Genomic DNA, 14,111 nt, shown 5'->3' on the forward strand with positions numbered 1-14,111 from the left:
ACAAAAGTGCACTAACCTGAGCAAATTAAATTCAAGGCTGCTGGACCTTAATCTGGTTTTGTTGGTAAACATTGTTCATTAATTTAAGGAACTGCGTGTGCTGGCCCAGGCAATCCTGTCTCATTTGATAATGGGCTGGGAATCCAGTGGATTATTGCAGGGATTTTATCTTGCCCTAATCTCTAGGGAGAAATGTTCAAACAGCTGGGGAGGACAAGAAGGAGCTGCATTCTGTGGCTGCAATTCCTTGGACGAGGATAATATTTGTAAATGCTGCAAATTTTGACTTCGGAGAAAAATGAATCTGTTCTGTTTTTCACTGGTAAGTCTCTTCTTAGTCTGCCTTACTTTATAAACATGAGCTTTAGTCAGGTGACAGAGATTAAAGGTGTTAAAAAGAGAACTGTTGGGTGTACAGTATGAAACTCTCGGTTAGTAAGGGAAAGGGGAAGAGAACAGCAAAGGAAGCAAATCATAAAAATAAAAATAAAATAAAACCAGAGAGGAGCGTGATTTAGAAGTATTGTGTCTGGTAGCTGTGGAACTGATGTCCACCCCCCTTCATGGTTCATGTGGAGCCATTTTTTATTCATGAAGATGAAACAGTTTCTCTTTGTGTCATGCATTCAAGAAACGATTTGAATTCCATTTCTAACATGGTGTTTTGAAATATTGAGACTTATGCAGTTGCATTGTGACCTGGGGGGGGGGCATTGTGTGTTCTCACAATATAAATGCCATAAGGTTTTAAAACTTTGATAGCACACTTTAAGTGTAAGTACTATTGTAAAATGCAGCTCTTTTCACAAGATATTTTAGTCTATGTGCTGTAGTGTTTCAATAACTTTTCAAATGGTGAAAGCAAATGCAGGGTGTTGTTTTTAAAACAACAACAACAACAAACAAGCAGTTTTTCCTACCTGTTTGTGAATATTTATGCTTCTACCGTGAAAATTTAATTGAATACATTGCTTATTTGTTGAAAAGAAATATATTTATATTTTAAAGTGACATTTTGATCTAGTTCAATACATACAAGTATTTTGTTTTCATTTATTTTTAGATTTATAATCCTCTATTGTATACATCATAAAAGAACACTGGTAAATGACAGTGGCAAGTACATTAAACGAGCCAACAACAAAGTGAGAATACAAAGAAGTTGGATTAGAGATCAGGTCAAGAATCTATTAGCACACCTTACAGTGGCTTCTATCTCATCAAACCTTGTTAAAATGATTGTTCTTGCTGATTTCCTATGAAACTAAGGATCAAGAGGGCTTGATGTATTTCCCTCAGATGGAATTACATAAATGAAGTATTTTTTAAAAAACACTTGCCATTACACCTATCAGTGAAAGTTTCCATTTCACTTGAGATGAGGCAGACATAATTGCAGTATCAGGGATTACCCGGGCCATTTTGCCCCTGCAAGTGGCTGTATGTACAACATGAGCCAAGAGATAGTTATTTATTTAATAAAAATTTATACACCCCTTGATTTAAAAAACAAACAAACAAAACCATCCATGCGGTTTACATCAAGATAAAACCATGAAATCAAGAACAAATTACAATAGTTTAAAACATACAAAATGTTTAAACAGAAGGTGCTTTAGCTAAGTACTTTTCATCATATTTCTCAAAACAGGAAAATTTAGTTTGAAATGTAGTAATTGGCTCAGACAAATTGCATTACCAAATTCAAAGCTTTTGAATGAATTATAAGATCAAAGGATAGCTCAGCTGGTAGAGCATGAGACTCTTATTCTCAGAGTCATGGATTCAACTTCCACATTGGGCAAAAGATACATGCATTGCAAGGGGTTGCATTAGATGACTCTCACGGTCCTTTCCAACTCTATAATTTTGAATAAATCATTTGTGACCCATGTATTTTGGCTTCTTTATGCAAGGTGCCAGAGTGTGCTGGCTAGAAACTGCCTATTGTCCCGTATATCTTGGATTACATGTTGCCCTGACTCACATGTGCCAATGGGGTAGCCTAGTCCTGCTCATTATAAAACTGAATCTTCCTGTGGCATATTTGATTGGCTTTAGAACAGAACTGAAGATTTTGAATAAACTTCTTTAGAATGGGTGTGAGAGCTGGGCTAGAAGCAGACAGAAGGCAGAAAGCAGAAGGGGAGAGAGAGCGAGAGAGAAAGCAAGAGAGACTTGATTTCTGCTTGATTCGAAGGCTGTGACTATGGGAGAAGCAAGACCTTCTGGGGAGTTAATGCTGTGAGCCCCTCCATCATAGGCTCAAGTTGTATATTATTATTATTATTATTATTATTATTATTATTAATACCCTGCCCTCCCCAGCCAAGGCCGGGCTCAGGGCGGCTAACAAGCGATAATAAAAACAAGTTGAATGAATACAACAAAATTGAAATACAACATTAAAATATTAAAATGTAGCCTCATCGCAGGAGGAGAAAGGAAAAGAAAAAAGAAAGAGGGGGAGGGAATCAAATTGTCTCAAAGCCAAAGGCCAGGCGGAACAACTCTGTCTTACAGAGTTAATTATATGTGCAAATAAACCTTATATCATAAAGACACCACAGATTCCACTGTCTCTCATTCCAAGGAAACCAAACTCTGAATAAGTGCCTGGAGATGACTTGCCGAAAGGTCACCAACATAGTATTTTTACTGGGTGGGGGGAGCATTTTGGGAAAGGATGGTCAGAGCAGAGATGTAGCAATGTAGCAGTGTGTGGCTTTGTAGGTTGGTTGGACATTATTGACTTTAAAACTTTGCATTGCGACTCTAGAAGCAATGGACAACATCTGTCCTGTGGGACCAATTAGACTCAGCAGGGATTCTAATTTGATTTACCCCAAGCTGCACCCACCTGCCTTACACGTGATATTCTATATGACATCAGCAGCTAGAAATGTGGATTTCTTCTGAAAATTGGGTTTTCAGAAACTGCCAGACCAGATAGATGATCGACAACACCAACCAAGTCTTGTGCCGTGTGAACTGATTTCCAACCACACAGGCAAAGGAAATGGGGTTTGCAGGCTCTACTGATCAGGTGATCATTGATGCATGCAAAGCCCTGTGCTTTAGACTGCATTGTTTGATTTCAAACTATGTGAGAAAGGAAAACTATGTGAGAAAGGAATACTTCACCTGAGGTCATGCAAAAGCAGCTGAAAATTGGGGAATTTTCAGGTGTGTGGCAGATATATAGGTGGGATGGGAAATCTAAGAATCTAGCCCACCAGTTAGAAAAGTTTCCCCATTCCCCTTTCATATAGAGGTCCACAAAACAGTCTGCCTATTTAGGGTCAGAAATCTAATTATTTTGTCCCAATGTGCAAGACACTGTTGGATTTTATTAATTTGCTATAGTAAGGTTTTGCATGAGGTTCCTAAACAACCAATAATCCTAAGCAATTTGTAATTACGTATCCGGTATGTAACAATTGTGAAGGTTATGTATCTGTTGTGAAATCAACTTCTGTGGAGAAAGACAAAGGGATGTTCTCCCGGCTTTTCTGTGGTTTGTTAAACTCAACTGAGGAAAGTTCTCTTCAAGTCATACAGAAAAGATATACAATCTGCTTGCATCTGCTGGAAGATGAAAAGAATTAACCCAAATAAGGTTTCTTCCATTTCTCCATCTCTCTTCCATATGCTAGCTCTAAATTTTACTGGTAAATCCTAATATTAAATACAGTGTGGCAGCTTAATCGTCTTAACGACTTTCAGAGCCACTGAGCCACTTTTGCAGTTTATCAATATTTGGTTCAGCAAATAAAGGGATGGTGTAAAGAAAATATTCTTGTTCTTGCTAATCTTTGTTAAAGCAAAACAATAGTTCTGCAAACAAAGCTATTTCTTTGTGGGATGTAATCCAGATGAATATGCATCTGAAGACCAGTTGCTGAGAATGGCAGGTGGGCAGAATGCTGTTGCATTCAGGTTCTGCTTCTGGGGTTCCTAGGGGCATCTGGTTGGCCACTGTGTACCAAGACTGCCCAAGTTATTTTGACACCCGAGGCAGAATGCCCCACAATACATAACCATCTGCTGCCCTTTCATGGCACCCAAAATAAGCTGTGGTGTCTGCTTCACTTTGCCCAATGGTGGGGCCAGCCCTGAGCCTATTCCTGGACCAATTCCCTGCCATAAACTCAGACAATTGGGGCATACCAAGGATAGTGGTGCAACTGGCAATGTTGCCATTTACTGTAAGAGCCTCAACACCTGCTTTTTTCACATCTTCAGACCTGGGCATAATCAGGCCTCCACACGAGTACAGCAGATTAAGATAAATACTCAATTTAAAATAGTTGCAAACCCCACTCCCACTAATTGTGGACCCCTGACCATCTGTGGACCCTTGGTGCGATTTTCTTTTGCCCTGGAAACTCTGTGGAACCTGTAACAGCTGTTTGGCATGCTGTTCTTACTGTACTTGAAATATAAGAGAGTGTGGCCCTCCCCAAAATATCAGAAATAGAAGCAATACTTGTGTGAACTGACTTTGTATGACAGACTGAATACTATTCTATTCTATTCTATTCTAATCATTATTTCTTACTGGTCCTTTACCATAAGATCCCAGGGCAGATTAGAACAATAAAATATACAATTGCTAAAACAATTATGATGCTCTTGAATTTCAGGAGGGCTCTATGGATAGTTTATATGAACCAGTTAAGGAAAATCAAGACCCACATGAGACCATTTGCATGACTAGCAGGGCTAACACCCCAGTAATTGCCTCTGCGAAATGTGGACCTCCCGAAAGATCTCAGTCTTTGGTAAGTGATCCTACATCAGTAATTTGATGCTTAATCACTAATGTCATTCTGTCTTTAAACATTTGGACTGCTTTTCAATGGAATTGTTATAACTGCTTAGGTTTGAACACAGACTTTCAAACTGGTACGTCTCTGAAAACACCAAAAGTTATGTGTTAGAAAAAGCCCAGTCCCTTCCATAATGGTCAGAAGTAACTGGATTAGGATATGGTCCAGGATCTAGGACCCTGTGTTTCTAGGGCAGTCCACTCTCCTTAATGAGACGTGGAAGTTCCAACCAAGCATGAGAATTCCCCAGTGGGTATAACCAGCATCTGTTTATTGTACATGACTTGGCAAATGTCTCCATTGTCCATCTCCGCTTGATGCTCATATCCCATTTCACTTCTGCACTAGCACACAGTACTAGTGTGAAGGTGCAAAGTGTGCAGATGAATTATGGGTTTTTACTCTTGACCCCATCGCCAAAGAAACCTGGCTTCTTTCATCTCCAACTCCAAATACTAGGGATGCCTGAGGTCCAAACGCCTTCATGCAAAAATCTCTATGCAATCAGGTTTCTGGTGATGTCTACACACAAAAAAAAACTCATATGCACAAAAACGTCCCTGCCTCTCACATCCATGCTAACATGTAGACCTGGGGCAGAGCTTTGCATCACCAGTGGAAGATGATTAGTCAGTTTAGGTCTTATCCACACTTCCCTTTATCCCGCTGCTTTTCCCTGCTCCCCACCCCCACTCCAGGAAAACCACTCTTTAGCGCTCAATTGGAGCAAATGGCAATTTGGATTGATGTTTGTTCCAATCCATCACTAAAGAGTGGGTTTTCCCTTGGAAAGGAGTCGAGCAAGAGGGGAAACCGCCCAGACTCATGCTTTCTGGACCTGCTTCTCTTGCATGCAACTCTGCATGCACCATCTATTGCTAAGCTGGGCCGTAGTCCAACAAATATAACCAGGAGAAACAAACAAAGAATACATCCATCAGGAAAGGAGTGGAAGTCAATGCAATATTCCAAATGCTTGCATGATTTAGTTCCATTTACTTTCCTAGTTGTTTTCAAATGGAGCTTTTGAAGCTCTTATCTATTTCCAATAAAACCTAACTGCAAGCCATCTGTGCAATGTTTAGCAGCAATATTATTTTAAAGAAAAGAACACACAAGATCTTGATCGTATGCAGTATGAATCAACAGATGTTATTTTCAAAAAAGAGTCTGGTATTACTATGAACCTATTTGTGTTATCCTTTGGAAATCAGGTCACCATGTTAATGTATGTTACTAAAATTAAAGTCATGGCATGAGGGGCAGTCACAAAGGGCAGCCAGACAAGATATACAGATTTATCTTTGCTACTGTTTTATGAATGAGCATTCAAAGTCACTGTTTGTGCTACTGCAGGAATCGGTGCCTCTGAAATAAAGCGACACTTTTATTTGGTACAAGTAGTAGTAGTTTCTCAACACAACTCTACCTCAATAATTTCATCTGGTATGCCAGCTATGGCGGTATCTAGATTTGGGTATTCCATGCATTGGCCATCTCAAGAGTGGATTACTGCAATGTGCTTTATGTCGGGTAGCCCTTGGCCCTTGGCTGGAAGCTCCAGCTGGTGCAGAAGGCAATGGCTAGACTGCTGATGGGGCAGATGGTCAGCAGCATGCTACACCTCTGCTAAAATATCTACACTGGCTTCCCATTTGCTCCCAGGCCAGGTTCTTGTTTTGCTATGCAAATCCCTGAATGACTTGGATTGAGGATTCCTAAGGACTACCTGAGCCTTTATATCCCAGCCTGATCATCTGGAGGTCTGCTGTTAGTTGTCCTCTAGAAGTTGGGTGTTTATTGTCTGTTGGATGATGTTTTTTAATATTGAGTAGCTAGTCATTTTAATTATTGTTTTGTACTGCTTGTAAGGCTTTCTTTTTAAGTGTTTATGTAGCTGTGCAATGCCCTGATATTTTGTGAAAGGGCTGTATATAAATACTTAAATAAATAATCAATCAATCAATCAATCAATCAATAGTCAACCTCTCAAAGGAAGACCTTGGTAATATGCTGCCCTGTGCAAGGCCATTTGATGCCCTCCCCCCCCCCCAGGCCTTGTGGCGCTGGCTTGAGCCAGGCTTTGGAAAGGAGGTATGAAGCTCTGGCAGGGTCCTAGAACCTTCCTACCTCCTCCCCAAAGCCCAATAAGTGCTTGCCTGGCTTTGAGAAGGAGGAAGGATGACTCTAGGACCCTGTCCAACCCCTCGCACCTCCTTCCCTGAAGACAGGCAAATACTTACTGGCTTTGAGAAGGCACCCTCCTTGGCCCAGTGCAACTGGACTGCTCGCACTGCCCTAAATCCACCTTTGCCCTTTTCTCTGATATTAGTGCCTTGCACTGCTGATGAAGCTGAAATGTCAATTCTGACAGGTTGGACCAGCATGGAGTACTCTTGTTCAGGAATTATCTTTGGTGCCATGCCTTCGTCCCAGCAGCAGCAGCAAACCTTTTTATATAGCCCTCCTACCCAGAATTAGGAATTAGGAATGTTATACAAGTCAGAGAAGCTTGTGCAGTTAGAATATGCAAACTATCATGTTTTAAAGCTCTAGTATGTAACATGCCCTAACACACTTGCCATGTCTGTTTGAATGTGTGAATCTATCAGGCTGTGGTTCACTCTATCCTCGCTGACTGGCAGTGACTTTCCAAGGTGTTTCCCACCTCTGCCAGGGATTACATTTGGAACTTTTCCTTTGTTCCCATAACAGAGAGCAAGTGGATTCATCACAAAGTTAAATTCACACACACACACTCAATGCACACAATAGTAAGCAAACCAATCTCTGACATCATCTCTCATTCATTGATACCACATGTTTCATGCCCATGAAGAGGGAACATTTTTTAAATGCTGCACTACCTTTTTTAATGTAACGCTAATTAAAATTCTTCTTTGGGGGGAAAAAGGAAGAAAAGAATACTAAATCAGTTAAAATGCTCACTATCAACCAGCTTTAATGAGGAACATAAATATCCTGTTGCATCTCTACATTTTTGTTTTGAGAAATGTTTAGTCCAGTAGTTAACTAAAAATAACAGCTCTCTGCTGTGTCACTCTGCTAGCTGCAGAATCAATATGGTTATTTATAAAATAGTTTCTAGAAATGGAAAACGAGATTAGCGGTGACGTTTCAGCAATGTGCCTTGTGGAAAAATGCCGCTTAGGCCAAAGCGCAATGTGTAATCTCCTATCTGCTATTTCTAGCATGAGAGTTATTAGGTCTACACCTTATATGCAGCTCTAAGCTTATTAACTGAGCCTGCCTGGACTCTCATCTTGAATCCTGTCAGTCACCATCTGAACATTGTCACCTCAAGGCGGCATAACTTTATTCCCAAATCAACAAGGACTCTCTCTTTCAAACGCTGAAGAATTTTGCTAGAATTCCTTTGTGATGAGGAACAAGTCATACATGTACAGCAAATGGGTCTAGCTCCAATATTCTGCAATGTATACCCATCACTGAACAGGAATGTTCCATCTCAGCCAAGCTGCCTTCCAGCTTACTATAAGCAAAAGGGGATTTAGGGCAGTGCAACTGGTTCTGCCACACTGGACATCACAACTATGACATAGTCAATTGAGCAGAATGGAGTGTATGCCGAATGTTGGCCACTGAAATTTGAAGGGCCAAAGTCTGCCCCTGCTATAAGGGCTCCTCCAGACTATTTGTTTCCCTAAAACCTATGTGTAGATTAGACTGTGCCTGGTGTTTACTGAGCATTGATTCTGAATAGTTTTGGGAGAGGTTATACAACACTGAGCATTCATTCTGGATTTTCTCAAATTTGCTTGCTCGTAGCTATGCATCTTCCTGTTATTCATTCATCCCATGCCTTTCTGAACCACAAGAATTCCATTTTTAAAAATGAATTCATGGACCTAAAATGACTTTAATTCATTTAAACTGCACAAACCAAAATTTCCAGTATGCACTTGAATCCCTCCTGCAAAATGCTGACAGTTTTGAGAAGACCTAGAATGTTAGGAGCTCAACAACCCAATTCCATCTCCCATTTCTTCTTCCCCTGATTTCCCATTGTTTTTCTAGAAATGGTACTCAATAGACTGTAACTTTTGCAGTCCACTTAGCATGCTCACACTTCACTGAGCAGTTTTGGGGAGGTAGTATGAATTTTAAAGACATATTATAAGAACTATTTTTTAATTAAAAAGGTGTTTTTTAAAATTGGAAACTAACCAGTTTTATTCTTTTCACCAAAGGAATTTTCTGATATTGAAAACACATTGATGAAAAAAAGACAGTAAGTGAACATTTATAATAGCATCTGTGCACTGTCACTAGTTTTGTGTACTAAACTAGCCTCAATCTTTTAATTGTTTATGTATTTGTACTGTGTATGTGGCAGTGCTAGTGCCATTTGAAAATGTATATAAGCTTGCAAAACACTCTAAATCTTTTTCAGCATTTTGTTTCCAAACTTTCTCTTTACAATAACTGAAGAGGAGACATCAAAACTCAGATACATTTAGTCATCATTAAGCTCAGCATGGGTTAACCATATGTATGGTTTTCCCCCATAAGACTTATATGGTAACCTATTTCAAAGTGTGCTTGTACTATTGACCTGATAATCTTCTTGTGAGTTTCCCCTCCTCCCTTTATCCCAATACAAATTAGTTTTCAAAATGATTTGGATTAACCACCAAGCTAAGGTACATTTTATCAGGCATTTCTGTGGCAGTAGTTTGGTTGGACTAAGATTTGCATGAGCCAATCTTATGATTGTTTCTGCTAATGACTAGTATGCACATTGATTTATTTTTGTATTTATTTAAGAGAAGAGCTGGACTGGCAGATTCCGAGCTTCTGACAGGATCTTTGTAGGTGTTTCCTCTTTCAATTGCCATCTCATTTTGAAATCCCATCTTATACAATGATTTATCAGCAGATCTGTGTCTATGTGACAGACATATAGGGCCAGCCCCAAACATTTTGCTATCTGAGGTGGGCAATCAGATGGCACCGTCTCTTCTTCAAGACACAAAAACCCAAGGCCAGCCAAGTTTATCTTGGCACCTAAGGCAGAAATTTTCCCAAGTACATCTCTCACTCTTCAGCAGCAAAAATAAATATTAATATTAATAATATTAATAATAAATAACAATTTGCTGCCTTTCATGGTACCCAAATAAGCTCATGATGGGGCCTACCCCGCAGACATGTCAGCTACTGAGCCATCTGAATTCCTGGATCACTATTATCAACAGATAAATTTATTGTCCAAGTTCAGGCTCATGATGAAGAGAGAGCTTGTCTTGTGAATGTAATGGTGATCAGTTGATAAAAATACTATTTGAGGTGCATTTCTCCAATAACAATAGACTTCTATACAAGGCTTTTTGCTGGGCTGGTAAGAGGGAATCTTCTGTACCTATAATAGTTATGCAGCAGAGGAAGTTTTCTCATCACTGAGTATTTATTTTTGGGATTTATACTCCCTACTCATCAACAAGTTCCAAACTGTAGCTCAGTGCCAAGGTACCTGCTTGCATACAGAAGGTCCTAGGTGCCATTCCTGGTATACCTAGGGTTGGGCCAAGAGAGACCCTTGTCTGAAATCCTGGCAAGCCATTGACCATTGGCATATAGATAATATCATGTGAGGTACCAACTTGGTATAAGATAGCATCTTGTGTAACCTAAAATTACAGTAGAAACAAAAACCTTAAAACAATGCAATTTAAAAGAGCAGACAAAATAAAGCAGACACAAAGCAGCAGCTTGAAAAGCAGTTTTTCATAGTTCTCAAATCCTCTCTTCTGCATAACTATATTAAGTATGTAAAATATTTCTGTTCTCTATTGCATCTGATTATTTGTAGAGACTCCTGCATTCCCTTGGTCTGTTGTGGGGAGCTGGCCATGCTCCATGTGGCAGCAGTAGTAGGTAAAGGTAAAGGGATCCCTGACCATTAGGTCCAGTCGTGACCGACTCTGGGGTTGTGGCGCTCATCTCGCTTTATTGGCCGAGGGAGCCGCCGTTTGTCCGCAGACAGCTTCTGGGTCATGTGGCCAGCATGACTAAGCCGCTTCTGGCGAACCAGAGCAGCACACGGAAACGCCGTTTACCTTCCTGCAGTACCTATTTCTCTACATGCACTTTGACGTGCTTTCAAACATTTTCAGCACTGGAGGGAAGCAACTCTGTGGCCCAGGACTGCTGCCCCAAGTAGTTTGGAGGCACAGAAATGGACAAACAGGTAGACCTGTGCCTACTGTAGAATCATTCAGGTCACATGAGCACCCCTCCCCCAACTACTGCCAAAACAAACATGTCCTGATGGAGACAATGCTTTGGATGGATTTTGAGGGGCAGAGAGGGATCACACTTGTCTCACCTAGGGCAGCATTTTGTTTTTAGCAATTCAGATTCTTGAACCTGTGTGAACAACAGTTGACTCAGACAATCATCCACTCATTACATATAATGAATAATGTAAACCAATTATTTGTGAATTATGTGCTCCCCAAATGAGTCATGCTCCCCTTAACTATTTGGTAAATGCTTGGCAATGAATAATAGATGGGAAGAAAATTAGGCTCAGTTTGAGAATAATTTTCTCATCCAAAGCAGGGTCAGCCTTATGATAAATGACTTAGAGTCCTATGGCAAATTTATTATGGCATGAGTTTTTGTAGGGTGCAGGATTGTTTTAGCACAAAGCTCCACTGTAGTTAGAGTGCACAGGCATCATTTAAAGATAGCAGACAAAAACCCTGGTTCAGTCGTTAGAATAACTACGTTGAATCGATTAATAAAAGATCAGACTCTACATTCTTTTTATCTCTTTCTAGGTCCATCCAGAAGTCCATGTCAGAAAATGAAGCATTTGGTTAGTAATTCACATTGTGTTCTGTTCAGGCTTTTGTGTTGTTGTTTTATCACGCAAATAAGGGGTCATCCATGTGCTGAATACTTCTGGTGAAACAGACAAATCCAACACTCTGACAGAGGTTGCTTGAAAGTACCATACATGCATACAAAAAACAATTATGGGAGCATTTCAGATTTAATAGAATGTGTGTCTAATTTGTTTTCCATTGTTAAAATGGCTATTTTCCTTTGCTAGTTGAAACCGCGAACATAACTTGAGAAATGAAATGTATTTTCATAAAATGTCTAATCATTTTTTCATGTTTGATTGTGATGGTCAACATATCCTGTTTTCAGCAGCTAGCTTTATAAAAATCATTTCGTATATATTCCAAGTTGTAGAACTGATTTATTCAGACATTTTAAATACTTTTTTTTTTGCTGAATATGGAAATAAATAAAAACATGGCAATCCATCATAAAGAGCCTATCGACCTCTCTGTGAGTTTTGCAGTTCAGCAGCATTTGCATCCATTCATATTTTATCTCACTAGATGACAATGAATGGAGAACATTTAAAGCAAGGATGCTTTCTAAAGGTAAAAATATAGATTTTAATTGCAAAAATCTTCATATTCCATGACACCACGTTATTGCTTTAAAGCCCACAAGTACAAAATGGCCATGCCATATCAAAAGAATTTCCTTTCTTTTTCTCCAAGTGTATTTAAAATGAAAACAAATGAAAAGCCTTAAAAAGAATTGCATCACCCTTCAGAAGTGAAATCACAACAGATGTTTCATAGATGTGGTTCTTAGTACACTCTTGAAATCAATGCAATATAGTCTTGAAATCAATATGAACCATGAAAGAGATGCAATCATATTCCTAAATAAAAAAATTCCTTCCAGTAGCACCTTAAAGACCAACTAAGTTAGTTCTTGGTATGAGCTTTCGTGTGCATGCACACTTCTTCAGATGATACTACACTCTCACATGTTGAAACCATAAACCTGCTGATGTCTGCTTTGAATAAATCGGTGTGGCATCCTTAAAACAAAACCATGGCAAATCTGTCCTCATAGAACTTTCCTAGGGATATTAAGACCAATTGCTTCACATGTAAGTTGACATATAGAGATAGCGAGTCAATAGTAGCTTGCAACCCAACACAAGTTTCTCACATCAGCAGTCAACACATATTTGACAGCTTTGCAGCGTTAATTTAGAGGCTATGGCCTCACGGTTTGTGGCAGCTGCTTCTCTTTGGACGCTCACTTTTTGATGCAAGAGTGACACCTCCAACATCACTTGCAACAGAGCCCAACGCCTCAGCATGATTGTCTTCTTGCCTGACTTCAGGGTTTGGGGTTTATATTTACCAGTGCTGACCCTGAAGGGGCCAGGACCAAAATGGGATCTCCACCTGAGGGGATCCCCTTATGGGGCACTGCAAGAGCCAACTCCTTAACATCTAGATAGCATGAAGCTGGGGTGTACCTTCTCTGAGGCTTTTTGTGTTGGGATTAAGAACCACCGGTTCATCTATCTGAGTATGAGAGTATTCCCAAATTGTCTAAAAGCAACATTAGTCGGATCACTCCCAAATAAACCACCACTGAACCGAAATCAAAATAAGCTACTGACTGATTTCAAAGCTCCCTTCCTGGTCAAGATCCTTTAGCTGGTAGTCACTGGCCAGATTTGGATCCAGTTTAGGCTCTGTTACAGGCTTTAGTCACCTGGAGTCAGAAGAGAGAAAGTGGGTTTTTGACTTTGTTGATTCTCATTGATCTTAGCAGCTTTCAGTCCAATTATCTTTCAGTTTTGACCTATTAAGCCTTAAATGGCTCTGGACCACAATACCTCAAGGACCGCCACTTCACATATGAACCATATGTGCCTCCTGCGCAAGAGGTCAGGAGGGTGGCAACACGAGAACGGGCCTTCTCTGCAGTGGCTCCCCATTTGTGGAATGCTCTCCCCAGGGATGTTTGTGTGGCGCCTTCACTATACACCTTTAGGCGCCACACAAAAACGTTCCTTTTCAACCAGGCCTTTGCCTGACTCAATCTACATCCTATACCCTGTTTAAAAATGCTAGCTCTTTGGGGGTTTTTTATTGGGTTGTTGGTTTTGTTTTGACTTTATGTATTTTATATTTTATGTGAACTGCCCTGAAACCTTAAGGTATAGGGCAGTATAGAAATAATAATAATAATAATAATAATAATAATAATAATAATAATAATATAGTGGTACCTCGGGATGCGAACGGGATCCATTCCGGAGCCCCGTTCACATCCTGAGCAGAACGTAAGACGCGACTGCGCAGTTTTTTGACTGTCTGCGCATGCGCGAGCGACAAAACCTGGAAGTACAGTGGTGCCTCGTAAGACGAAAAGAATCCGTTCTGTGATTCTCTTCGTCTA

General features: G+C 40.0%; 1 protein-coding gene across 1 annotated transcript in view; it reads left to right on the forward strand.

Moving 5' to 3' along the window:
• The first annotated feature begins 224 nt into the window (after window positions 1-224).
• Window positions 225-14,111, forward strand: part of SAMSN1 (SAM domain, SH3 domain and nuclear localization signals 1) — a 75,717-nt gene continuing 61,830 nt past the window's right edge. Inside the window, exons 1-4 of the mRNA XM_083500697.1 lie at window positions 225-322; window positions 4,647-4,784; window positions 9,065-9,105; window positions 11,660-11,697. Coding sequence (XP_083356823.1) covers window positions 299-322; window positions 4,647-4,784; window positions 9,065-9,105; window positions 11,660-11,697 — 241 coding nt within the window. The 5' untranslated portion in view covers window positions 225-298. The remainder of the gene's footprint in view (window positions 323-4,646; window positions 4,785-9,064; window positions 9,106-11,659; window positions 11,698-14,111) is intronic.

This window comes from Podarcis liolepis (assembly GCF_965112155.1).
Source record: "Podarcis liolepis genome assembly, chromosome: 4".
NCBI classification, from domain to species: Eukaryota; Metazoa; Chordata; class Lepidosauria; order Squamata; family Lacertidae; genus Podarcis; species Podarcis liolepis.